Raw genomic sequence first — 25,963 nt, forward strand, 5'->3', positions numbered from 1 at the left:
TAGCTTGAAAGTGGCTCCTCCTTGGGCCTCTTATATAGACCCCCCCCCCCCCAAAAGTGAAACGGCCACAAAACGGCCTAATTTTGAAATTTAAAATTTGAAAAAATCCCGCCGAGTCGCCCCTGCTTGTTTCCCACCCGCACCCGTCACCGGGGACGTGCGTCTCGGGACGTGTCCCGCCTACGCACCCGTGTAAGGGACGTCTGCACGTCCCGTCCCCTAATCTCGTCCCACGTTGTGTCCCTATCGTAAAGGCCCCCAACCTTGGGTCCCCTGTTTCTATGACGTCAGCATCTGCCAGCGCAATTCATGGAAGTCCGTACAGTCTGTCGCGCGGCACTGCAGCGCAAAACACGGGCGTCCGTACAGCTGCCACGTCATCAGGCTCCACGCAAATCTTTGTGTGTGTGTGTGTGTGTGTGTGTGTGTGTGTGTGTGTGTGTGTGTGTGTGGAGGTCCTGCTTTATTTAATCTCTTTAGGTCACTTGGGCCCCATCTGACGGGGTCTCATAAGTTGGTGGGAACTCTTCTTTAAAAATAGGCCACTCGGCAAGACTTTATAAATTGGTAAAACTTCTTCTGCTTGCTGCTTCTTCTTTTGCTACCTCCACTTAGGGTTTACGTTCCTCGACCGGGATCTGCACGTTGGCTGCGTTCTTCATTAGCTTGACACGTCAGCAGTTTGTGGCATCCCCCCTTCTTGGAAGAAAGTAATCGTCCGCGATTATCGTATGTCTGCAAAACAAGTCAAGTTAGCTCAAAAATTTTCAAGGAATATTCTGAGGGACAATTGGAGGGACAATCAGTTTTCTCATTCCCAATTGGAACTCTTGAATTCTTGGGTTGTTGGCTTCCCAAAAAAATCTCATCCAATAAGGAGTCTCATTCCACATCGGAGCTCTTGATATCTTAAGTCGTTGGTTTCCCAGAAGTATCTCATCCAATAAGAAATATTCAATGGTTTGCACATCAGAATGCAACACAGATGCTCACATATGCATGTTACAAGGGATAGAAACATAAAGTCGCAGATGAACACTCCCCTCGCAAATTATTATCCAGGTACAGTCTGCCAGGTTCCACTGCAGCGCAAAACGCGGACGTTTGTACAGCTGCCACGTCATCAAGCTCCACGCAAATCTTTGTGTACGTTGTGAGCGGGATGGAAACACACAGAATGCCTCTATAATGACCCGACACACACTCTTGGAAGGATATACACACACACTATGGGGCACCACTCGGCTTACACAACCCACCTGGCCGAGACAGGAAACACACCGATCGAGTGAGAGGAGAGAGACTATCTACTTGCCCACTCCACACAGAGAGATACACACACACACACTCAAAAACTCAGCTCAAAAGAGGAGAATTTCTTATGTTTAGATACAATTGAGCTTGGGCCATCACCAATGGGGCAAATAGCTCACACAATATCGGTAAAATAAACCAAATACAATCACAAACAGGAGTAGAAGCTTCGCTCATAAGAGAAACTTACACAGCCAAAACAACAAAAAAACAGTGAGGAATTTGGCAAAATGGACAACGCCATCACATCCGGAACGGCCCAAAACCCAAGTCTACAATGTCAAAGTGCTCAAATCCGACCTCGGATGAGCAGTTTACGGCCAAAACAGGCTCCAAAAACCCCAAAAACACAGTTGCGGCTGTTCCTCCTCTCTTCTCCACATTTTTTTGGTCTTCTCTCTGTTTTTTCAATTCCCACACTTAGCTTTTTTACTTGGGCACCCTTGGTCTTTTAGTTGACCTCAAACGGACCCCGAATAGGCCAAAAACTGACCTCGCAGTGCATAGTTGTCACCTTTTTGCATCATCCGCACACCTGGCACTCAGCTTTTTTCAATAATGCATCTCGCCACCACGTGAAGTGGCCCCAAAAGATGGTCCTCATGATGACCTTTCTACATAATTATCACAAGAAAACACCCACGTTGTGTCCGTACTTATCCACGTGCAAACATTGACCCCATTCGACCTCCTGACGCCACTAGATGCCATCTGACGCACCTGCTTACCTCATGTCGTCGGCCCGCGGATAGCTTCCTCGAGAAGTTTTACGCGCTACCAACTCCTCATTATTATAGAAAAACACACTGGTACTGGTAACGATGAAAATCGATGCACTATATACATGTTGTCCTACCTGTACACATGTGGGCCCCACGTAACCACCTGGCTCTGGAAAATGGGCAATGCTTTATTTGATGCACCATGCATGGGTATGTACATATGCGCAATCCCTTGCTCCAAAAAACTCCTGACATAATTTGCCCATCCCCTAGCCTGCTAGATCATTCATGATCAGCAGCAGCAAAAAGCGATATGAGACTCACAACGTCACAAGTCTCCTTATCCTTCACCAACACTGCTTGATCCACAGACAGCTCATCTTGCTCCACCATCATTAACCTGGCATGATATAATTTAAGACGCAATCCATTTACCCTTGACTTATGTAGTACATCATCCAAGTTAGCCAGCTGATATATACCATTTGGAAAACACTCCACTACCTTGAAAGGGCATTCCCACTTAATTTGAAACTTCTTTTGGAAGGTGTTGTCTAGCTTACTGTTGTAGCACAAAACCAAGTCATGCTTCTTGATACCCTTACTTTTGACCTTTTCATTTATCTTTGCCAAAGCCCTATCCTGCATCTGCCCATAATGTTCCAATGCACTCATCCTATCCAGCTGAACCTCCTGTAACTGTAAGAGCCTCTCTTTGAATGCATCACTAGGCTGCCCAAGCAACTTTTCTAACATCTTTACTGCAGGCAACTCTACCTCCACAGGCAATAGTGCTTCCTTTCCATACACCAAATGAAATGGAGTAAACCCTACACCTGTCTTCACCGAAGTACGGTAAGCCCATAATGCACTAGGCAATTGCAAATCCTAATTCTTTTCTTGGTGCTCTGTCACTTTTGAAAGAATTTGTACCAACTCACCATTGAATTTTTCATTTAAGCCATTACACTACGGATAATAAGGAGTCGTATACAAGTGCCTAATCTTCATCTTTGCGCATAAGAAGTCTAGTATAGTAGTTTAGCTCTAAATCCTGGCCCCTTATATGAAAGTAGCGCCAGTGGCACCCCAAACTTGCAACATATTTCATCATACACAAATTTTGCCACATCCTTTGCAGTGATCTGTTTTACTGCTATAGCCTCTGCCCATCTAGAGAGATAGTCCACCTCAGTCAAAATATAGCTTTTGCCCCTGCTTGTGATAGGTAACGGGCCTATTGCATCAATCCCCCACTTTTCAAACACATCAAACGCCATAATGGTTTTTTGTAGCTCTGGCTTCAACACTCTCTTCCCAAATGCTTGACACCTATTGCAAGACCTACACCAATGGTGAACATCGTTGTGCAAACTAAGCCAGACATACCCCTCTTGCAAGATCTTATGCAAGGTGATCTTTAGAGCAAAATGGCAGCCACATGCGCCTTCATGATTCTCTTCCAACACTCTGTAAAGCTCCTCCTGCCAAGGTACACGTCTCAACATAAGATCAGCCCCTTTCATGTATAAGACATCACCAATCAATTTGTACTTGTATGCTCTACGCAAAAAACCATACTTCTTAGACTTCTGAATCTCCTTTGGAATGATTCCTGTTAGCAAAAACTCTTCTTGAGCCAAACTTTCCCGGCCATGATAAAGAGGTAAAGTGGTCCTCAACACAAATAGCTCCCCAATCATACTTTGAGTTGCTTCATGTGCCTCTCCATTTAGAGCACGTTCAATGTGTCTGATGCTCCATGCTTCGAACTTTTTTAACAGGCCTTTAATTCTGAAACACATTTCCTTCAATGAGGTGTTCTTACTCTTCCACACACCCAGCACTTGCTTCACAACTAACAAGGCATCACCTTTTATGCTCAACCTTCTAACCCCATGCTTCAAACAAATGTGTAATCCAGCTTCCAATGTAGCATATTCAGCCTCATTGTTACTATGCGCATCCAACTTGAAGCCTCTCTTGCATACTAGCTTCCCCTCTGGATCATAAAGTGCTATACCCCCTAAAGCCGCATCATGGCTCTTTCTGTATGAGCCATCAAAGAACAAAACATGCGCATTGCTGATCTGTGGCACTTCTTTAACTACCTTCCTCACCACCTCTTCCTTAACAATAAGGGGATTCTCCTTGTAGGTTAACAAATCAGCTAGGGTAGCTCTTGTATTGTCTTCCACTAAAAAAGAGAACTCAAACTCTTGCAGCTCAATCACCCATTTCTTCACCACATTTAACATGTTAGTGCCATTACTTAACTGTGGCAAAAAGGCATAACTCGTCAAGAAAACAAAAGGTCGTGGTAGCAAGTAATGACGAAATCGTCGACAAGCAAATATCACACTGGCCATCACTAGCTCTACTTCCGAGAATTTTCTCTCTGCTACCAGCTTCACTCGGCTTGCACAATACACTGGCCTCATATAATGGCTGCCCTTCCCCTTTTGCAATAGCATGGCTCCAATGGCATCATCCCCTACTGAGGAATTTACATAAAAAACTTTCTCCCAATCAGGAGCCTGCATGGCTGACAACCCCCCTAACACCTCTTTGACCTCTTGAAACACTTCTTCACACTTGTCGTCCCATTGCAACGAATCATGCTTTGCCACTTGTTGTAATGGATAAAAAAGCTGCGAAGACAATGGAATAAACCGTGCCATGTACTTCACTTTGTGTATAAAGGTTGCCAATTGCTTTGTACTCGTAGGTGATAGAAGAAGAATAATAGACTTAACCTTGTCTGGATCAGCCTCAATGCCATTTTCTGACACCATGTGGCCCAATAACTTCACCCTTGGCTGTGCTAGATGACATTTCTTTGGATTTAGTTGCCCTCCATATTCATCATATCGAGCCAATACCATTTGCAGCTTCTCATGGTGCTCAGCCCTACTGCTGTATACACAGAAGTCATCCATAAAAGCTTTAACACAATTTCCAATGAATGGTTCCAATACCCAATTTGCTCTTTCTTGATAGAAAGATGGTCCATTTGTCAACCCAAATGGCAAATACAGTGTAGCAATAGCAACCCCATGGCGTAATGAAAGTTGTCTTTGTTCGGTCTTTAAGAGAAATCTTCAATTGAAAATAGCCTGAAAAACCATCACACACACTATATCTCTCATAACCTGCCACTGAATCCAAGATCTGATCAATGAATGGAAGAGGATATGGGTTCTTCTTAGTGGCTGCATTTAAGGGTTTAAAATCTACACAAATCCTCCACTTCCCATCCTTCTTTGGACTGACTACTACTGGACTCGCCCATTCTGTGGTCTCCACAAGGACTATGAACCCTACCTTCAATAACTTGTCCACCTCTTCTCGCAAGGCTTCCATTTGCTCTTGACCCATCCGTCTTAGCTTTTGCTGCACTGGCTTAGCACCTTCTTTCAGCTCTATATGCATCTCTTCGCCCTTGAACCCTCTGATCTCTTCATATGAAGTAATGAACAAATCAGGAAAACTAGCCAGCATGTGCAAATATATCTCCTTCTCCATGGCTGAGAGGTCTCCACTAATCATTTGTGTCATCAATTCCTGCTTCTTTGACAATTCAACCTTGGTTTGCATCGGCCCTCCAATCACTTCATAAGGCCCTTCACTTTTATCTTTAACTTCATTCGCAAATGCAACTAAACCAGACTCCTGGATTTCTTTGTCCATCAAAAGAAATGCAACATCGGCATCCTCATCACTGCTGGTAGTACTATAACTGTCCTCATCAGTCTCACTGTGGAATAATCTTCATCACTAGACTCATCCTCATCTTCATAAAGCTCCTCCAATCGTTTCCTTGTGTCCATATTATATAGCACCTGTCTTTCCATAGAGGCTAATCGTACCACGTCTCCAATCTTGAACAGCTCCCACTGCACGTAACCATGGTCTACCCAGTATAATAGGATATGCTCCCAACCCTGCTGGCATCACATGAAAATCAACCACTGCCTTTGTATCATATGCTTCCACTTCTAAGCTCTTTACAACACCCAAACATTTTACTTTTTTATGGTTTGCCAATCTGATCCGAAAGCCCGACACCCCACTCACTGTAGGACCCATCTTCTCAACGCATGAATGAGTTATGACACATATTTGAGCTCCACCATCCACATAACCTTATCCCAGATTTTTTCTTTTATACCACACATCTACTATTGGACAAATATCTGGTAGCTCGTCCATCGCCAATACCTTTACTAAACCTCTCTCTGGCTCTTTCTCCATTGGGTTAACCATCTTCTTCCATTGTCTCTATAGCTTAGGCACCATCTCTATAAGCTGCCCAAAAGTAACATCGGCTTTCCTGCTTGTCAGATCCTCCTTTAAGTCATAGCTTAATTGCCCATCCCCTAGTGGAAAATCTGAAACATGAAACTTGCGACGAGCCCTCCTTTTCCTCTTGGCCTTGACATCCTCGCCTTCATGACTCTTTCCCTTCTTCTTACTAGGACCTGGGACACTTCTTCCTTCCTTTTCCTCTGTGGTCCTCTTCCCAATAGGCATCACTAATGTATCCTCTAGCTTTGATGCCTTCTCCAAGGTGACTACACTTAACACTTTTTTCTTTTCCTTTTCCTCCTGGGTTAATCCACTCGTTCCTTCTTCTCCCTTGATTTCAATGCCATAATCATTTGACCTAGTTAGCACTTGTGTTGGCAATGGATACATGTCTCCCCCTATCCTTGGTGGCTTATCACATTGTGGGCTCATGTGGCCCAACTCTCCGCAATTATAACATGTGGCCGTCTGCCTCCAAAACCTACCATTGCTTTGTCCAACACCATTCCTGGGTCTCTCTTCACCTCCTGGCTGATTTGCAAACCTCCCTCGACCTCGATTATTTCCCACTTGACCTAGCATGTTTAGGCTGAGATTCTTCATTAAAACTACCACTTGCCTCATGTCTTGCCTTAGCCCATCATCTTGCACTGTTGTAGTGACCACTGCTGGCATAGCTTGAGGAGTAACAGAAACCACTGGTTCATGATGAACCCCTGGCATGCGACCTGGCAAAGAGTCCATAGGCTGAAATTCAGACCTACTGGGCAAAGACTCTACTCCTAGCTGGCTCATTTTCCTCAGCTTCCACTCTTTGTTCCTTGCCACCTCTAGTGCATCTTCATATGTCCTATGCTTCTTTATCTCCACTCTCCAACGTATATTCTCCCAAAGACCAGCCAAGAACCTGTCCTTCTTCATCATGTCAGGCGGGGGTACTTGTGGTGCTAAGGTCTTGCACATCCTCTCCCATGCCAATGAAAACTTTCGTATGTATGCATCTACTGGCTCACCTTCCTTTTGCACTAAAGCCTGTACTTCTTGCCACACTTTGTCAGGATCTTCTATCTTCACAAACTCCACTTCCAATCCATGCCTTAGATTGTCCCAACTCAACCTTACGGGTGGATCAGCCACACACAACTCCTCTTCAAATGCTTTGGACCAAACTCGTGCATCACTCTTCAAACAAATTTGGAGAAGACGTAACATATGCGCAGGGTCATGAATCTGGTTGCTAATGCATGCAACCTCCATCTTTTCCACAAAATCTTCCACATCTTCATCACTTCTTCCATGAAACTCCGGATAAGAGAAAGCCATGGCTACCCAAGTTACGATGCTTTGAGAACCCCTTCAAACACACGCGCAAGAACCCAAAACTTTTGACTGACTCAATTCCCAGAAACTTCAATGGAGCTCAACTTTAGATAAGGACAAACACATGCACATCAAATGAGTTTTCATAGTTAATCATCGGAATTACAACAGGCAAAGGACATTCCAGGATCTCTCTTAATCTTCTTGGCCCGAAGATAAAGACTATGCGCTGCTGGAAAACGATCTTCCTGGACACATGAACATTTATCTGGATTCTGAGTTAAATGAAAAGGAGTGAATTGAGGGCCATTTTGATCATCCATTAAAGCCAACCATGAAGCTCCCAAGAAAGCACACCTATCTTATCCTCTGATTTTGCCAAAATTTCAACAATATAACAACATAAAGGCTCAAAAGACCAAAAAACCAGCCATCATAACTTGGAAAAATTTTGCCAAAGTTTCCCCAGAAGTAGAGCAGTGTGAACCCAAAATATAGACTGTATATGTATGCATAAATTGCCAACAATAGAACCCGAGCATCAAGTAGGAATCACTAATACATAGCCTATGGCGAGGTCACGAAAAGGGTGCTCCAGCTACCTATATCACCGAAAGGATCTCCACATTTGAGAATCCCCCAGCTCAATAAAACCTAACGCTATCGACCCTCACACGAAGGCTTATGCAAATCTCGTATAGTCAAGTCTCAGAAATGACTATCTTCCAAACCAAGTCTCAGAAATGGCTGGGACTGCCAAAAAAAACCAAGTATGGCTCTACAAAGGCGTACAATGGCAGTTTCCACAAGTAACGTACAATACCAACAGACAATGCGCTCAAACAGGCGCCCAATGATGCATACCCACGGCAACTGCAAGTGACTTCCACTGCTAGTATATCACTATACTCCAGCTACCTGTACCTGTGTGAATCACCTGTACCTGTCCCTGTAACCTGTAACCTGTAATCCCGAATCTCGAAGCTTGAAGCTCGAAGCAGAAGGTACTCGAAGAAGATCCTCCGTGGGGGCACCAAAAGAATGTGAGCGGGATGGAAACACACAGAATGCCTCTATAATGACCCGACACACACTCTTGGAAGGATATACACACACACTATGGGGCACCACTCGGCTTACACAAACCACTTGGCCGAGACAGGGAACACACCGATCGAGTGAGAGGAGAGAGACTATCCACTTGCCCACTCCACACAGAGAGATACACACACACACACTCAAAAACTCAGCTCAAAAGAGGAGAATTTCTAATATTTAGATACAATTGAGCTTGGGCCAACACCAATGGGACAAATAGCTCACACAATATGGGTAAAATAAACCAGATACAATCACAAACTGGAGCAGAAGCTTCGCTCATAGGAGAAACTTACACAGCCAAAACAACAGAAAAACACTGAGGAATTTGGCAAAATGGACAGCGCCATCGCATCTGGAACGGCCCAAACCCCAGTCCACAATGTCAAAGTGCTCAAATCCCACCTCGGATGAGCAGTTTACGGCCAAAACAGGCTCCAAAAACCCCAAAAACACAGTTCCGACTGTTCCTCCTCTCTTCTCCACGTTTTTCTAGTCTTCTCTCTGTTTTTTCAGTTCCTACACTTAGCTTTTTTACTTGGGCACCCTTGGCCTTTTAGTTGACCTCAAACGGACCCCGAACAGACCAAAAACTAACCTCGCAGTGCATAGTTGTCACCTTTTTGCATCATCCGCACACCTGGCACTCAGCTTTTTTCAATAATGCATCTCGTCACCACGTGAAGTGGCCCCAAAAGATGGTCCTCATGATGACCTTTCTGCATAATTATCACAAGAAAACACCCACGTTGTGTCCGTACTTATCCACGTGCAAATATTGACCCCATTCGACCTCCTGACGCCACTAGATGCCATCTGACGCACCTGCTTACCTCATGTCGTCGACCCGCGGATAGCTTCCTCGAGAAGTTTTACGCGCTACCAACTCCTCATTATTATAGAAAAACACACTTGTACTGGTAACGATGAAAATTGATGCACTATGTACATGCTGTCCTACCTGTACACATGTGGGCCCCACGTAACCACCTGGCTCTGGAAAATGGCCAATGCTTTATTTGATGCACCATGCATGGGCATGTACATATGCGCAATCCCTTGCTCCAAAAAACTTCTGACAACGTGTGTGAAGGTCCCGCTTTATTTAATCTCTTTAGGTCACGTGGACCCATCGGACAGGGTCCAATAAGTTGCCGAGAACTCTTCTTTAAAAATAGGCCACTCGGCAAGACTTTATAAGTTGGTAAAACTTCTTCTGTTGCTGCTTCTTCTTCTTCTACTACCTCTTCTTAGGGTTTAGGTTCCTCGGCCGGGATCTACAGGTTAGCTCCGGTCATCAGTGGCTTGACACGTCAGCAGTTTGTGACAACTGATATGCTGCGATAGTAGTAAGGCTGCCTAGTAACTCATATGGTCGATGTTTACATCGCAGCAGTACCTACATCCACAGTATCCGTAAGTTTGGAGGAATTTTCATCGGTGTATGTATCCACAAGCATCAGAAGTCCAGACAACATCCACCGAAAGAAGTTCGGCAATTGTGTCTCATTTTTAACACGGAGGGATATTGCGCATTGCACTTGAGCCACGTGAACAAGCTACTCCTAGAGGTTAGCGTCAATCTTAGTTAGGGATCTAGTCCGGCACCCTTGTGAGCCTCTTAGAGGACCTGCATACCCAAACACGTGAATAGTTGCATACCCTCACTTGCACAATACAATCACTTAAGCATATAGGCATATGAACAGTCACTTAAGTCATTTATCAATGACTTTGATATGACATTTATAAAGTGTCGGTAGGGCAAATGGCTGAAAAACCTATAAAAGAGTCAATTGGCCTTCAGTTCTAGGATATCAAACCCTAGTTCCCATAGGGGCATGTTATTACAAGGGCTTGTTTGTAATTTTGCTTATAAATCTCTTGTTTTTTACTCTCTTGTTGAAGAAAAACACTCCTTATGCATGGGCTGATGTTCTGTGTTCTGCAAAATTCTTACTAAAAACCCTCAATCAGATCTTTGAAAATTTCACTTTTCTTCTTATTGATATATAGCACAATACCCAAAATACCAGTCGAAGATGTTCTTTGTATTCTACCAAATTCTTACTAAAAACCAAGATATCATCCAAATAAATGATGACAAACAAATCAAGATATGGAGCAAAACTTTTGTTCATTAAGATCATGAATGATACAGGGCCATTAGTTAACCCAAAAGGAACTTCCAAGAACTTGTAATGTCCACACTTAGTTTGTTAGGTTGTTTTGTATTCATTACTTGCTTTTATTTGAATTTGATGATAACTAGACTTCTAATCGATTTTCAAAAATGCCTTAGTGCTAAGAAGTTGATCAAATAGTTCATCAATCCGAGGTAGAGAAAACTTATTCTTGGATTCGCAACCATAAGGGCGATCAACGACTCAACCAAGTATAAAAGGTCTTTACGAAAGTCTCCTAGCCGTTCCACATAAGAGATGGCGTCTTCGACTGTAACAAACTGCTGACATGTCAAAGCCTAAAGAATGGAGCCAACTTACAGATGTCGCCGAGGGGCCTAAACAGTCACAAAGTGATGACGTGGCTACCTGAGAGCAAAAACCCTAACCCTAATTTTTGTCAAAAACCCTAACTGCTGAAACCCTAATTCTAGAAACCCTAACCCTAAAACTTGAAACCCTAATTATGGAAACCCTAACCCTAAAACTGCAGAAACCTCAACCCTAACCCTAAGGGTAGCAGGGAGATTTCCGAAAATTGCGCTGGTTGATGACGTGGCAGGCTGTACAAATTTCCGTGATTACTGGCAGCTTTTTGGCTTTGCTTTTCGGACCAGATGCTTTTAAGTTTGAAGGCTTTTCACTATAATTGCTTTTTAGGCCAAGGGCCTTTAAATATGAGGTTAGGACTCATTCTCTGGCATGCTTCCTAGAGAAGGTGCAGAATTTCGAGTACCGGCTTGTACTGTGTTGATGCAATATAAAGAAATACCAAAAGGGGCGCCAAGGTTTGGGGCCAATACTCTCTGGGGTGGAATTCCGCCACTCCGTGTCGTGTGTCGTCTCTCTCTCTCTCTCTCAATTCAGTTGTTATTGAAGTGCTAAAAGTCTGTTTCAGTCTACTCTTTTCTATTGGCACGTGGTGCCCATCTTGTGACAGTGGTCAGTTATTATTGAAGTGCTAAAAGTCTGTTTTAGTCTCCTCTTTTCTATTGGCACGTGGTGCCCGTCTTATGACATCAACTGTAGGGGCACTGGCCTTATGCACATCATCACGTAAGGTGGGCTCAAGTCCATGAATGAAACATATATTATACCTGAATGAAACAATGTAATTTGTCATAGGCATAAAGGGTCATAATCTCCGAGTTCAATTTTTGGAACTGAGATATATATGCAGCCACAGAACCTGTTTTGCATAAGAAACACAAAGCAGAGCGTGAATGAAAATTGGCACTTGCTTGCACGAAGGCTTTGCATAATGCTTGCTTAAATTTAGCCCATGTTGGCATGTGTTTTCCAAAGGTCACCCTATTTTGCCACAAAAGGAAGGTAGTATCCTTGATGAGACTAGTGGACTAAAGCCACTAGTCCGCTTGTAGCACCCAACATACGGTTATGGAGGTTTAATGTCAACCTTTTCCTTATCACTGCTTGTTATTAAACGATAAAGAAGCTTTAATTCAACGTTGGTTACCTCTTATGGCTGGTCTGACGTTGGTTGATCATCTCCTTTGACTCAAGAAAAAGACGAGCTAGATTCCATCCAAGCAAGTTGTCCCAAAGCTTTCACTTATGCGGACAAGAACTAGAGTAGGAAGACTCATAAGAAGCATGCCATATTTTTAGAAAATCAATTAGTAAACTTTTACAAGTTGTCCCACTCTTATCGGGCTGAAATTCCCCTACTCTTAACCCGATTTTGACAGCATAACCAAAGTAGAAGTCTCTACAAACAAAATCCCAAGTAAACAGTGACTTTCCACGCACTTTAGAGCACTTTATAAAACCTGGCAAGAAATTACAATACGCTGAATTCTCTGTTTTTAGCCTCTAATTTGCACTAAAACACATGTTCGGTGATTCCCTAACTTCCCCGATGCTCCTGAGATGTCACGTGACACATCCCAACCCTATGTGTCCGTGGACAAGCTACACCACAACAAGGTTCAGTCAGTCCAGTCAAGTCTAGATTAGAAGTGATCTGTCACTTTTGTGAGTCTATTCGTAGACCGTGCATGCCGAGTCACTTAGTGTAGATGCATATCCTCCGGTTGCACACAGCATGATCATCAGTATTCCCTTCAGAATCCATCAGATTCAGTTAGGGAAATTTTCCAATGCATTTAGCCTATTTTCCCTATTTTTGGTATTTTTCACTTATTATTTTTAAGTGACTTTCCAACAAAAGTAGGTAGGGAAATTTTGCTAAGTTAATATATAAGCAAACCCAAGTTAGCACTTTCTGGCAGAAGAGGCAGTAGGAGCTTCCCGCTCAAACAGGCAACTTCTCAGCAGTACCCCCTCAAGCACCCCTAGAGTTTTCTAGCGCTAGGCCAACTCCCCTTTCCTGGCGTTTTTCCCAAGTCCTGCCTTGATCGTCATCATCATCATCAGCATTTTAGAGTTTGCAGATTCCTTCCATCGCCAACAGTGGGCAGCCCTGGCGTTTTTCAGCCAAAAACGCTGCAGCCATCATCAGCGTTTTCAGCCCAAAAACGCCAGCAAGCCTGCAAGTTCTCAGCGTTTTCAGCCAGCGACATCAGCCCTAAAAACGCAGATCTGCAGCAGTCGAAAACGCAGATTTTCAGCAGATAGAAATGCAGCAGATTTAGCCTAAGTGGTTGCAGAAGTTCCCCCATTTTCAGCCCATAAAAACGCAGCCAAAACAGTCATTTTCAGCCACCGAAACAGCCCCGAAATTCAGCGATTAGAAGATCCCAGATTTCAGCCCCAAGTCGTCGTCGTCGTCATCGACATAGTCCAAGTTGCATCAATCCATTGCATACGCATTTTACCACTTTGTGCAATCAAAAGCAGACCACTCTCGCCGACGAGAGTGGGGCCTTCGGAGGAGGATTTTACGACGTCTCTGGTGTCCTATCTCTCCTCTCTCTCTATCTCTCAGTCTCATTCACTTGCACGCACAGTGTCCATTCACTTTGTTCGTGATCATAGCACTTTCCATTAAGAACGGAAGGCTCTCCCTTCCATAAGAACTAAAAGGAACCCTTGAGCACAATTCGGAGCACTCATCTTGAGCAAAGCGCAACAATCATTCCCCTGCACCTAACATTGGTATCAGAGCTTTGGCAGTGTTCTGTATCACTCAAGGAAAGAACCACAAGAATTTTTTTGCTTGTTGAGGTCGCACGAACCCAAGTTCGCTTGGGCGTGTCGATCCCTAATCGTGTTTTGTTGAAGAGTGACAGGAATCCCAAAAAAGAAGAGCTTGTCCAGCCTCCCGTTGTGTCTCTTTTCACTCATTGAGAGTGGACCGTGCACTTAGCGGCCGGCCAATCGACGTGAGGTGGGAAAAAGCAACCTTGGTGTGAGCGCAAGGCCGCCAAGGGGTGCGCCCGCAGAAAGGAGTAGAACTCGGGTGAAGAGAAGATCCTTCTCCAACGCGATTTGCAAGCGAAAGAACACCTCAGGAACCTCAAGATCCTCAAGAACCCAAGAACCAAGACCCTCAAGAACCCAAGTTCCTCGTGAACTTCAGAACCAAAGATCATAGTGCATGGTCGTCACTCGAAGCGGAATGGATACTTCGCATACAGGTGATGAGCATGAGAGGCGGCGAAGATTTTTCCCCACCAGGAGACTTTTTCGACCCTCTCCCTTCGCCATCTACGCCACGAGTTGCACTCACTCCTAAGGAGATAATGGTCAAGTCGATGTTGGACATGATGGCACAACAACAAGAAACGAATCGAGTTGCATTGGCACAACTCGCCAGCAAAGCAGAACAACAAGAAGCTAGGGACCGTGAGCGCGACGACACAATTGCAAGAATTGCCGCAGACCAAGAAGCCAAGGACCGCGAGCGCAACAAAAGAAACGTCAGACATGCCGCACAACAGGAAGACAAGCAACTTGCTTTAGAACGCGAGCGCGACGCAAGAAAAGAAAGAAAAGAACTAAGGAAGGAGGAAGCGGCAACACGAGCCGCGGCCTTGGAGGCCGCGCGTGAAGCTCGAAGGAAGCTACGCACTCAAGAATTGCTTGTCCAAGTCCTAGCCTCGAAGACCGAACCACCCAAAGATCGTGGGAGTTCCTCAAGTGGTGCAAGCCACGACGTGGATTCCAACCATCCAATCACAGTGAAGTTGACTTTTAGTAAGTATGACGGTAAGATGGATGCTACGGTTATTCATTCTTGGTTGCATCAATTTAATGCTTATTTTCCGACAACTAAGAAGACAGGAAATAGCAAAGTTTTGACGCCAGCTATGTACCTTGCCAGTGATGCCATCAATTGGTACCACGCATGGCAAAGGCACAACTAGCCGCGCACCTAGAGGCAGCCGACGGATTCACGCCCCTTTCCTTAGATTGGACTGATTTCCAAGACAAGCTCAAGACGCGGTTTATGCCACCTCAGTACCTCGCACGATTGAAAGACGATTGGCGCTCTCTCAAGCAAAATGGTATGCCAGTCATGTCTTTTTCTAATCGTGTTTTGCAGCTAAGCACTCAATTACAAAAATCGGATGATGAGCGCAAAGAGGCTTTTCTCTTTGGATTGGACGAGTATATCAAGTACGATGTCGAGGTACTCGATCCAATCGATCTCAACAGGGCGGTAGCGATTGCTCTCGCACAGGAGATGAAGCACAACAAGGAAAAGCCTAAGGAGAACAAGACTTCCACAAGTACCTCGCAGACTTCTCAGAACCCGCAAAACGGTAAGAACGGTAAGTATGGTAAGAATGATAACTATTCTAACCAATCTTCCAACAGTCTCTCATCAAAGAATTCTTCCAATGAATCTAAGGATAAGGCTAACACAATTGCTAAACCTAAGCTGACTCCATATGAAAAGGTAGCACAAGGAATTATAGGAGGATACATCACGTCGGAAGAACAAAGCACTTATTCTAAGGAAGGTCGTTGTTTTCATTGTCACATTAAGTGTCACATAAAAAGAACATGTCCTAAGCTTGAATCGAATGAATCTAAAGAACCCACAGCACCCACTTCTTCTATCAATGCAATGAATGATAACACAAGTGTGCCCCAAGTTTCTCAGGACCCTCCCATTAATGAATCTCTCATTAAATGTTATGGTCGTACGTCGGGGCACCGTTTTGTCATATTGTTTGACCCAGGTAGTATGCATGATGTGATCAGTTCCTCTCTTGTTGAGAGAGCCCGCCTCGAGGTTAGTCCGAGATCTCCTATCGAGGTCTCTGGCTTTCGTCCCGGTATGGACGCTCTCATCACAGAGGAGTGCCTTGATGTGTTGTTTACAATTCAACAGACTGCCTTCACTAGAAGATTTGTTGTTTCTCCTCTCTCAGGATGTGATATGATTTTGGGCATTCGATGGTTTCGTGAGACTAACGCTCTCATTGATTTTGAGGCTAACACTTTAACTCTCAATGCCAAAAGTGATTCTCCTACTGCCTTTCAGGGAGAGGACATTTTTCATTCTCCATCTCTCATTGCTAATATGCAGGACAAGATTGAAAGGATTCAGGAAAAGGAGACTCTGACAGTCCCTTTTTCTCCACAGCATGACACACAGGATTTGCATGATTATGAGAAGCATGATGATTTGAAGGATAATGATTTGCATGATGATTTGGATGACAAAGATAAGCATGATGATTTGCATGATCAAGATGTGATTTCTCACAAGCATGATGAGTTGCATGAAGCTGATGTGATTGTTCACAAGGATGATGTGTTAGTGGATGCTTTTACTAGCGAAGCTAACCTCGTTGCAGGTTTGATCAATCACGAAGGATCAATCTTGGCTCTCGAGCCTTGGTCCAAAGAGCCCTCACATGAAGTATTATGTGTTCGCATGATTGATATACCCGCATTGTTCGAATGTTTCATTCGTGATCGTTTCCAGTATTTTAGTCAGCATCATTATGTGATCCCTTTTCCTAGGCATGACATATTGTATGTTGAGCACGTTTCTCTCATGGATGAGCACGAATGTATGCGGATTGTTCATGAAAAGCTGAACAGTATGTATGTAAGGAAGTCACATTCCATGTCTCTTCCTTGGCATGACACAGTTGCAGACAGAGCACATGAAAGTATGAGTACCACACATGGGTATTTCCAATGTGATTTGTCACAGTTGATTGATTTCGATCAAACGGAAACAATTCGATCTCATTGTTTGTATGTGTTTGATGAACGGTTTGTCACTCCGTCTCTATGTTCATCTACATTGCATCCACAGTCTTTAGAGAAGACAAGATTTTTTTCCTTCACTTTACATGGAATGGGTATGATCATGGTTTTGTGTTGGAGATGGTTTCAGGAATTTTCAGCCATGGAGATTCTTGAAGACGAAAGAAGCAGGTCTCTAGATGAAGTTGAAGCAAGGAAGGAGCCACAGAAGACTTTGTGTCGCTTTCGGCGCGGCCCAAAGAAGCAAGCGTTGCAGACCTTTATGAAGTTCAAGTACCACACGACCCACACATCAGGGTGGGTTGGCGAAGAGTCCCTTCCAGGATTCCGAATGCTATTGGCGATCTCCCTCGATGCCATACAGTTCGGTACCAGTACCTCACTTTGAAAAGGAGGGGATGTCACGTGACACATCCTAACCCTATGTGTCCGTGGACAAGCTACACCACAGCAAGGTTCAGTCAGTCCAGTCAAGTTTAGATTAAAAGTGATCTGGCACTTTTGTGAGTCTATTCGTAGACCGTGCATGCCAAGTCACTTAATGTAGATGCATATCCTCCGGTTGCACACAACATGATCATCAGTATTCCCTTCAGAATCCATCAGATTCAGTTAGGGGAATTTTCCAGTTAAGTGACTTTCCAACAAAAGTAGGTAGGGAAATTTTGTTAAGTTAATATATAAGCAAACCCAAGTTAGCACTTTCTGGCAGAAGAGGCAGCAGGACTCCTTTTTCTTGGCGTTTTTCCCCAGTCCTACCTTGATCGTCATCATCATCTCATCAGCATCTTAGAGTTTGCAGATTCCTCCCATCGCCAGCAATGGGCAGCCCTAGCGTTTTTCAGCCAAAAACGTTGCAGCCATCATCAGCGTTTTCAGCCCAAAAACGCCAGCAAGCCTGCAAGTTCTCAGCGTTTTCAGCCGGCGACATCAGCCCTAAAAATGCAGATCTGCAGCAGTCGAAAACGCAGATTTTCAGCAGATAGAAACGCAGCAGATTTAGCCTAAGTGGTTGCAGAAGTTCCCCCATTTTCAGCCCATAAAAACACAGCCAAAACAGTCATTTTCAGCCACCGAAACAGCCCCGAAATTCAGCGATTAGAAGATCCCAGATTTCAGCCCCAAGTCGTCGTCGTCATCACCGTCGTCGTCATCGGCATAGTCCAAGTTGCATCAGTCCATTGCATACGCATTGTACCACTGTGCAATCAAAAGCAGACCACTCTCGCCGACGAGAGTGGGGCCTTCGGAGGAGGGTTTTACAACGTCTCTGGTGTCGTATCTCTCTTCTCTCTCTATCTCTCAGTTTCATTCACTTGCACGCACAATGTCCATTCACTTTGTTCGTGATCATAGCACTTTCCATTAAGAACGGAAGGCTCTCCCTTCCATAAGAACTAAAAGAAACCCTTGAGCACAGTTCGGAGCACTCATCTTGAGCAAAGCGCAACAATCATTCCAATGCACCTAACATGAGACCTGTAGGCATCAAAACCTGCAAAAAATTACAGCAAGCTGTATTTCTATGTTTTGTGCTTTGATTCGTGTGCCGATCAATTATGTGGGTAGCCCTCAAGCTCCCGCACCCATAGGGTCACTTGCCCTTTGAATTAGACGAGATTCCTCACGGGAAACCTCTCTAAATTGTCCTATACAAGCACCCAAGGCTTTCCCGAGGCTCCCTTGACATTACCTTGCAGTTTAGGTGCGAAACCCTAAACCTACAGAAAAACAGAGCAGGTGTAATTCCTTGTTTCGTATCATTTTGAGCGGAGCAACCACGTCTATGCGTATCTCAGAAGCTCCCGCGCACAATGGGACAGTTCCCCTATAAATCGGACAAGTTTTCACTCGAGAAAACTCTCCGTTTTTGCATTCCTTCGCGATGGAATTGTATGTACCTGAAGGGGATTAGCAGTTAGTTCCTATACAGAAGGCTCTTGCCTTGGCAAACGTGCATAAAACCCCCAGAACTATACATGGTCATCTAAGAAGCCCAACTAGTGGGGCATTACCATATGTGCAAAGGGGAGAGAGATGTGCGAGAGCAAATCATCGCGCTACATGAGACAAAGGAAAAGGCAAGCTTTCCATTAAAGCTGTGATCACCTGCACCCACTACTCACACACACACACATTGTGGAGCACAATAACTCAAAATCAGCCTCCAACCTCAAAAATGGGCGCCCCCTCTTGGGATGAGCTTATGGAGAATGAGGGTTTACCTGCAGGTTGCTCTCCTACTGCCATGTGTCCAGTTTGCTCCTTTTGGTTTAATTCCTAGTACCCACCAACTTATAAAGTCCTGCCGAGGGGCCTAAATAACTTTAAGTGAGTCTAGCCACTACTTTACTAGTCAGATTCCACTGCCGATCGGCTCAACCATCTCCTAGCTGCCTGGCCTTGACTCTTACGAGTGAAATTCTTATCCAACGATCGTTTCACACTGGCCACACAATGTCCAAGCATTTGTGATTTTAACAAGAGAGTCCCAAAAATTAAATAAAAAATCAAGGGAAAGAAACCAGTAAATATATAGTGGTTGTCACAGTCTCGTAACAAAGAGTCTTGAATTGTGACTGTGACTCTGGGTAAAATCGGCAATAAATGTGCTGGCTCGATCATAGTGGTCTCGTACGGTCCCGTACGTTCTATACACGTACGACGATGTGCGGTACTAAACGAACTAAAAGAAAATATTATGTACGATGACGTTACGTACGTTCAAAAATAATTCTTAAGTCTAAGGCCTAGGCCCTTGGGTCTAAACTTTCCACTTAAAGAAACTTGACATTTGTACAAATTACAATTTACAATACTATAATGTAAAGACTCGAGACTCAAGAGAATGAGCATTACATAAACCAAAATGACAAGTAGAGATTCGAGAATGGGCATGGGAGCATTGAGAGCATGAGAGCATTGAGAGCTTGGAGTTGTAAGTGTTGGAGAACAAAATGGAGAGGCATTACTTAAACAAGAAGAGGCTAGAGCATGAGAGAGGGAGGGCATGGGAGAGGGAGAGCATGGATGATGACTCTTGATGAGTGAGGGAGGGCATGGGAGAGAGAGAGAGTGTCATTAGAATTTAGGTCACATCATCTCACATGGATGATGGGCTTCAAGCCTTCATGTCCATTGTAATTTGTCACATGTGGAAGGGCTAGGCTCTAGCACATGGCACATGATCCATTGTGGTGAAAATGCGCTCCAAAACCTATCTACAACGTTCACTACTCCACAGTCAGAATACCGTCAACGGTCACAAACGACTGGGAATTTTTGAACATACGAAACGCACTAGACGAACGAGATGGAACATGACGAGCCATTCGTCCTTTGTAAGGTCTTCAATCTCATCGAGCTTTGGGGTAAGGGGAGTGTAGTCCGGCACTATTTCCTTTGAATGAAAAGAAACCAGCGTATGTGCTCGCTGGAGCTCCGAAATGCGGTTCCACGAAGCAGTCCGGGATATGGTGGCCAGATAAGGGAAACGAGTGAGAATGAACTTGTAATGTGGTAACTCGTCCTACTCACACTTGATAGTCAACTTCCAAATGCACCAACGTCGGAATCAAAAGCAATGCTTAGAAATATGTATGAGATTCACGTTTCAGCAGGCTCCGGAGGTCTAGAGAGTTGTTGGGAGATGGAAAATCCTCTGAAATAGCAGGGACCGGACTGTCCTATTCAGATTCTGGCTCAACCTTAGGCTCTAGAATGGGTTCAAGATCTAGAGCCGGTGCCAGGTCAGGTACTGGTGCTGACAGTAAAAGCGGTTCCGGAGCAGAAAGAAGAAAGGAAGAATTTTTGGGGAGAATTTCTTTCGAAAGTTCATCTACGTATTACATATGTGGCACTCGGTGTCTATATCGCGATCCGAGTCATAAGTAGCTTGCTATTAGGACCAGTAGCTTTTAGAAGCCATGCTTTTCATGTCATTGCTTTTGGGTGAGGCCTAAGGGCCTTCAATATGTATGTTGGGCTCTCTCTCTCTCTCTCTCTCTCTCTCTCTCTCTCTCTCTCTCTCAATTATTCAAGTTGTTTTGAAGTGAAAGTGTGGTAGAGTTTTTGCAAATTGTAGTTATCTTGTGTTTCCGTTGAATCCCTCGCCAAAAGTGATTACAATGGTATCAAAGGTCATCTTGCTTTCTTGCCCTTTGCAAATCAAAGCACAATCACCATTGATCCACTCCATGAACCATGACACACATAAAGCTATAGGAAATGTTAGAGATCATTTATTCTCTTTGACCCAAGAACCATGCAAAATTTTATCTCCCCATAGTTAGCTGCAAGATTGGCATTGACAAATATGCCAAAGGAGCTCAGATTGAAGCACAAATGGCAAATGGGACTTACACATCATTGACACCGTTGATTGGATCACTTCGACTCCACGTTCAAGCATTCGTAGATCCAGTTGATTTCTACAATATGGACTTGGCAAGATGTGATGTATCATGTTTTATGGGGCATGTTTTGGTTTTGCAAGTACTATGCCAAGCTCAACACAAGAGAACAAACGATTCACAGAAACGAAGACTTATTGTTAGACTTGAGTATACCAACTGATCAAGAAGCGATGACAGCTTAAGAATCAATCCTATAAATTTTAAATTGACGACAAGAAGCATAAATTATTAAATTTATATGAATTTATGAAAGATGATTATGATTATGATTATGATGACCTTGGGTTTGCAATCGTCATCCAAGCATGATCCAATGTCCTTTTATTTGTATTGGCTATAATACTAGCCATATAGCAAATTTTCATATGCACTTGAGGTGTATGCAACTAGCTTATCACTTTTATTTCTTTCTCTACTATATCCTACAATCGAGGACGATTGCTTTGATTTTAGAAGGCGATATGTGACAGGTTTTGGGGTTAGGGTTTCTGCGTCGAGGTCACAGATGCAATTAATCACTACGTTCGTTTGGCCAGTCACAAACTCTCTCTAAAAAGGTAGTCCATGTCAATCTCTTTGTCAAAGCCAGAATCTTCTATGCCACGCACACATTTTCTCTCCTCTTTTATGTCTTTTAATTGCATATGTAATCATTGGTGCAATGAGAAACACTAACTCATTCTCAAAATGACCCTCAGATTTTCGAACTAACTTGATTGAGTTTTGCACATCCCGTCCGAGGGACCTAAACCCTAACACCAAAAGAAAAAGAAGAAGTTTTACCCAACTTACTGAAGTCAGCTCAGGGGCCTAAAACCCAAAGTGGATAAGGATTAAAAATCCTAACTCGACCAACTTACAGACCATTGGCCAAGAGACCTAAAAACCCTACCACCAGAAGAAAAAGAAGTTTGACCCAACTTACTGAAGTCAGCCGAGTGGCCTAAAACCCAAAGTGAGTTGGGATCAAAAATCCTAACTCGACCAACCTACGGAACATCGGCCGAGAGGCCTAAAACCCTAAAATAAAGCAAAACACACACACACACACACACACACACACACACACACAACAACAACAATTGTGTAAAAAGCGATGACATCGCATGTTGTACGGATCCACAAGCGAATTGTGGATATTATTGATGACATGGCAGCGCTATACACACAACCCTATGGGCGCTTGCTCTTTGACCAGTAGCTTTCAGAAGCCATGCTTTTCAACTTTTAGGTGAGGCCAAGGGCCTTTAAATATGTATGTTGGGCTCTCTCTCTAGCATTCTACCACGCGGAGAAGCAGAGCAATGTCCTAGAGATATACCTTGTTCAAGCAATAATAAAGAAATGTAGAAAGCGACACCAATCTTTGGGGCCAATGCCATCTCGGAGTGGAACTCCGCCACAACGTGTCTCTCCTGTGGACTCTCTCTCTCTCTCTCTCTCTCTCTCTCTCTCTCTCTCTCTCTCAGTTATTCAAGTTGTTTTAAAGTGAGTGTTGTAGAGCTTTGCAAATTGTAGTTATCTTTGTTTTTACGTCCGATCACTTGCCGGTGGTGATTACATGTAGCCACCAGCCGGTCAAACTTTTTTATTAAACATGGCTGTAAAACATAGTAGTGTAAAAACTTGGCACCAAAGCCATACGGGAGGAGGTGGCGTGAAGGGGCATGCGAAGGGATGCTGCAAAGGGGTGCTCGTGAAAGGAAATCTAATGCGGAAGCGGTGCCACAAAGAGACACCTTGCAAGGAGCGCAAAAAATCTCTCTTCGAGAACACACCTTTCAAGAGGCACACACGGAGGCACTCACCAAGAGACACCCCCGTTCACTTCTCACAAAGAGTTATGCTCTAATTGTTCATATCACACATTTCTATTGCTCTTTATACTTCTGTGTGTAGATAGCAAATAAATACTAAGTTTACCTCATACCGGTTGGAAGCAAATTCAATGTCGTCATTCCTCTGGTGCCATACAACACGTCCGATTGAGAGTTTAAGAAAGAGAGCAACGGCGAGGCTAAATGAGTGCCACATCCAAGGCTGGAAAAACAATTTTCTCTGATATCACTATAAAGAGCACGCTTACTATGTGTGTTTATTCATACTAACATAAAAATTGAACTCTGAACAGAACTTGAAGACAAGAGACTCACGATGGTGAATTTATGTTGAGTGATTCATGTTATAACAAGCTCCTTAAATAGGAGACGAAGAAACACATATGAATAGACATAATCATAGGCCAAGAGACGTGACTCTAAACCAGTAGTTGTGTCCCTTCACTGTAGATTCATATCCATTCGACGTAGAGATGCGACCATTCATTGAAGAGGCATGGCTATTTACCACACAGGAGCGACCCTTGAGCGAAGAGACGCATCCTTCGTGAATAGGGGTCTCTGATCTGGTACGTCTTCGTATCTACAATAGGAGCATACAAGGAAGGTGATACAAATCGTGACACAATGGGAGAGTCCTTAGTCCTTTCAAGTTCAAAGATAAGTTTGTCTCTCGTCCATTAGTTCTTGCATGGAGGTGACCTACTTGGAGAGGCAAACCTCTTGAAGGGGTGAAGATAATCCAATAGTACATTAATCAAACTGATCTTCGAGTGTTAGTTTCTTGAGAAAGAAATGGGTAGATACACATCCCATAATCTTTGACTATAATCTTCCAAAGTATTAGTTTCTTAAGAAAGAAATGGGTAAATACGCATCCCATAATCTCTAACTATGATCTTCCAAAGTACCGGTGGAGATCATCTTTGCAAGTAGTTTAACAGGAATGTGAGATAACTATTGGCAAAATTGTCCTCAAACCTTGACATGTCCTCAGAGCATGAGGCTTGGTGAATGAAGCACTCCACCATTGCATAGCATTGTCCATAAGAGTCTCATTTATGCATGTCATCTAGACAGCTAGACAGCTATCCAGTACAGGAGATAATACCTCATGGTATGCACACATATCAGCACCGTTTGAGTAACATGGATTCAATATAAAAAAAGTTTCGATACTATTTAGATGTGCCATTCCGTACTTTGAACCGCTCAGCAGCCAGATCATCAGACAAAAGATTACACGGATCGAGATTGCTCACACCAATACAAGCTAGAGTCAAAGGTGGTTTTTGCATTTTCTCGCCACCGAAATCATGGCTTTATTCATTGTGCAAGGTATATGGATACAAATCAGATGTGTCATTGCCCAGTTGCGCACCCCTTGCAGCAAGCAGATATAGACATTGCCAGATTTAACAAGGTGCATCTAGGATATGCCAGCAGGCGCCAGAGACTACTATATTGCTAAATATGATTGGAACTCGAGAACGTTTGCATTGCCTCTTCGAGGAGGGCTTTGGAGTCATTAATTCGGATCAGAAATCTCTAGGTTTGCAATGTAGACAATGCTGAGGAGCAGGGCACAGACCAGATCTCCTCTCAAAAAATCCAGCCACCTACAAGATCTCGATCTCGATCTCTCTCTCTCTCTCTCTCTCTCAGCTCAAATCGAAACAGACACAGAGTCTGACCTGGTAGAGAGCGCACTAAAACGTGGGCATTCATCTTTTAGCTCCACGGCATGTCGCAGCGGGTAGAGCCGACTTGCATTTGTAATGATGAATGTGCAATGAAAGTGAGAAAAGGTGCCTCTCAAGTTACGATTTTTCACTGGTAGTTTCTTTTTGCCGGTCATAATATAAGGGAAAGGGTGTGGAAAATGAAAAAATTCGAGCATGACATATTTTCAAGATTATTTTGTAAATACCACAAATGCCACTGCAACATGACGAGACCGGACTCTTACACAACCTCAACCTTTTTATTTTTTATGTTTTTTAACAAAACTCACAATTGTGAGTGAATTATATTAATCAACCCAAATAGTCATAAGGTCTTGTCATGCTCGTGTTGAGCCATGACATCATCCAGGGCCCCAAGTTACATCGGCTAACAGGGCAGCCAGCCCAACCAACTTATCCATGATACATAAGGTTCATTATCATGTTCTTCTGAGAGCTATCATGTTCTTCTGAGAGCTTTTAATAGCCAAGATTTTCCCCCGTCCTAGGCATGCCCTCTGCTAACAGCAAGGCACAAGTAGTCCTAGGCCAATCCTCCGATTGTTGCTTGCGCCCGAGCGTCCATATTAGCACTTTGCTCTCTTGTATAATTTCTGCGAAGCTTGCCACCTCAAGACCTCCTTCAAACACACGTCGATTCCTTGTTTGCCATACATTATGTAGGAAGAAGTACCTGACGATTTGAGTGTTGATGAGGATGGCAGGACCACTTGAATTCTTCCCTTCAAGGAAAAGATCAGTCTTGTAAAACCCAATTTTCCATGTTCTTTGGACCCACTTGCATATCTTCCCTGCGAGGCCTTTGATAGTTGGGCAATCCATGAAGAGGTGGGCCAGATCTTCACTAGCCAACGTGCACCCCAAGCA

The 25,963-nt window shown here is 43.9% G+C and overlaps 1 protein-coding gene across 2 annotated transcripts in view; it reads right to left on the bottom strand.

The window, feature by feature from the left end:
• Positions 1 to 25,179, bottom strand: part of LOC147447238 (Haloacid dehalogenase-like hydrolase (HAD) superfamily protein) — a 109,158-nt gene extending 83,979 nt beyond the window's left edge. The window contains exon 1 of one of the 2 annotated variants that reach the window (XM_086523091.1): positions 25,046 to 25,179. In XM_086523091.1, coding sequence (XP_086379217.1) covers positions 25,046 to 25,079 — 34 coding nt within the window. In that variant the 5' untranslated portion in view covers positions 25,080 to 25,179. The remainder of the gene's footprint in view (positions 1 to 25,045) is intronic. The other variant, XM_086523092.1, reaches the window with a different exon arrangement.
• Between the last annotated feature and the right edge of the window lie 784 nt (positions 25,180 to 25,963).

Source organism: Adiantum capillus-veneris, chromosome 11 (genome assembly GCF_014529385.1).
Source record: "Adiantum capillus-veneris isolate H3 chromosome 11, ASM1452938v2, whole genome shotgun sequence".
Classification (NCBI taxonomy): domain Eukaryota; kingdom Viridiplantae; phylum Streptophyta; class Polypodiopsida; order Polypodiales; family Pteridaceae; genus Adiantum; species Adiantum capillus-veneris.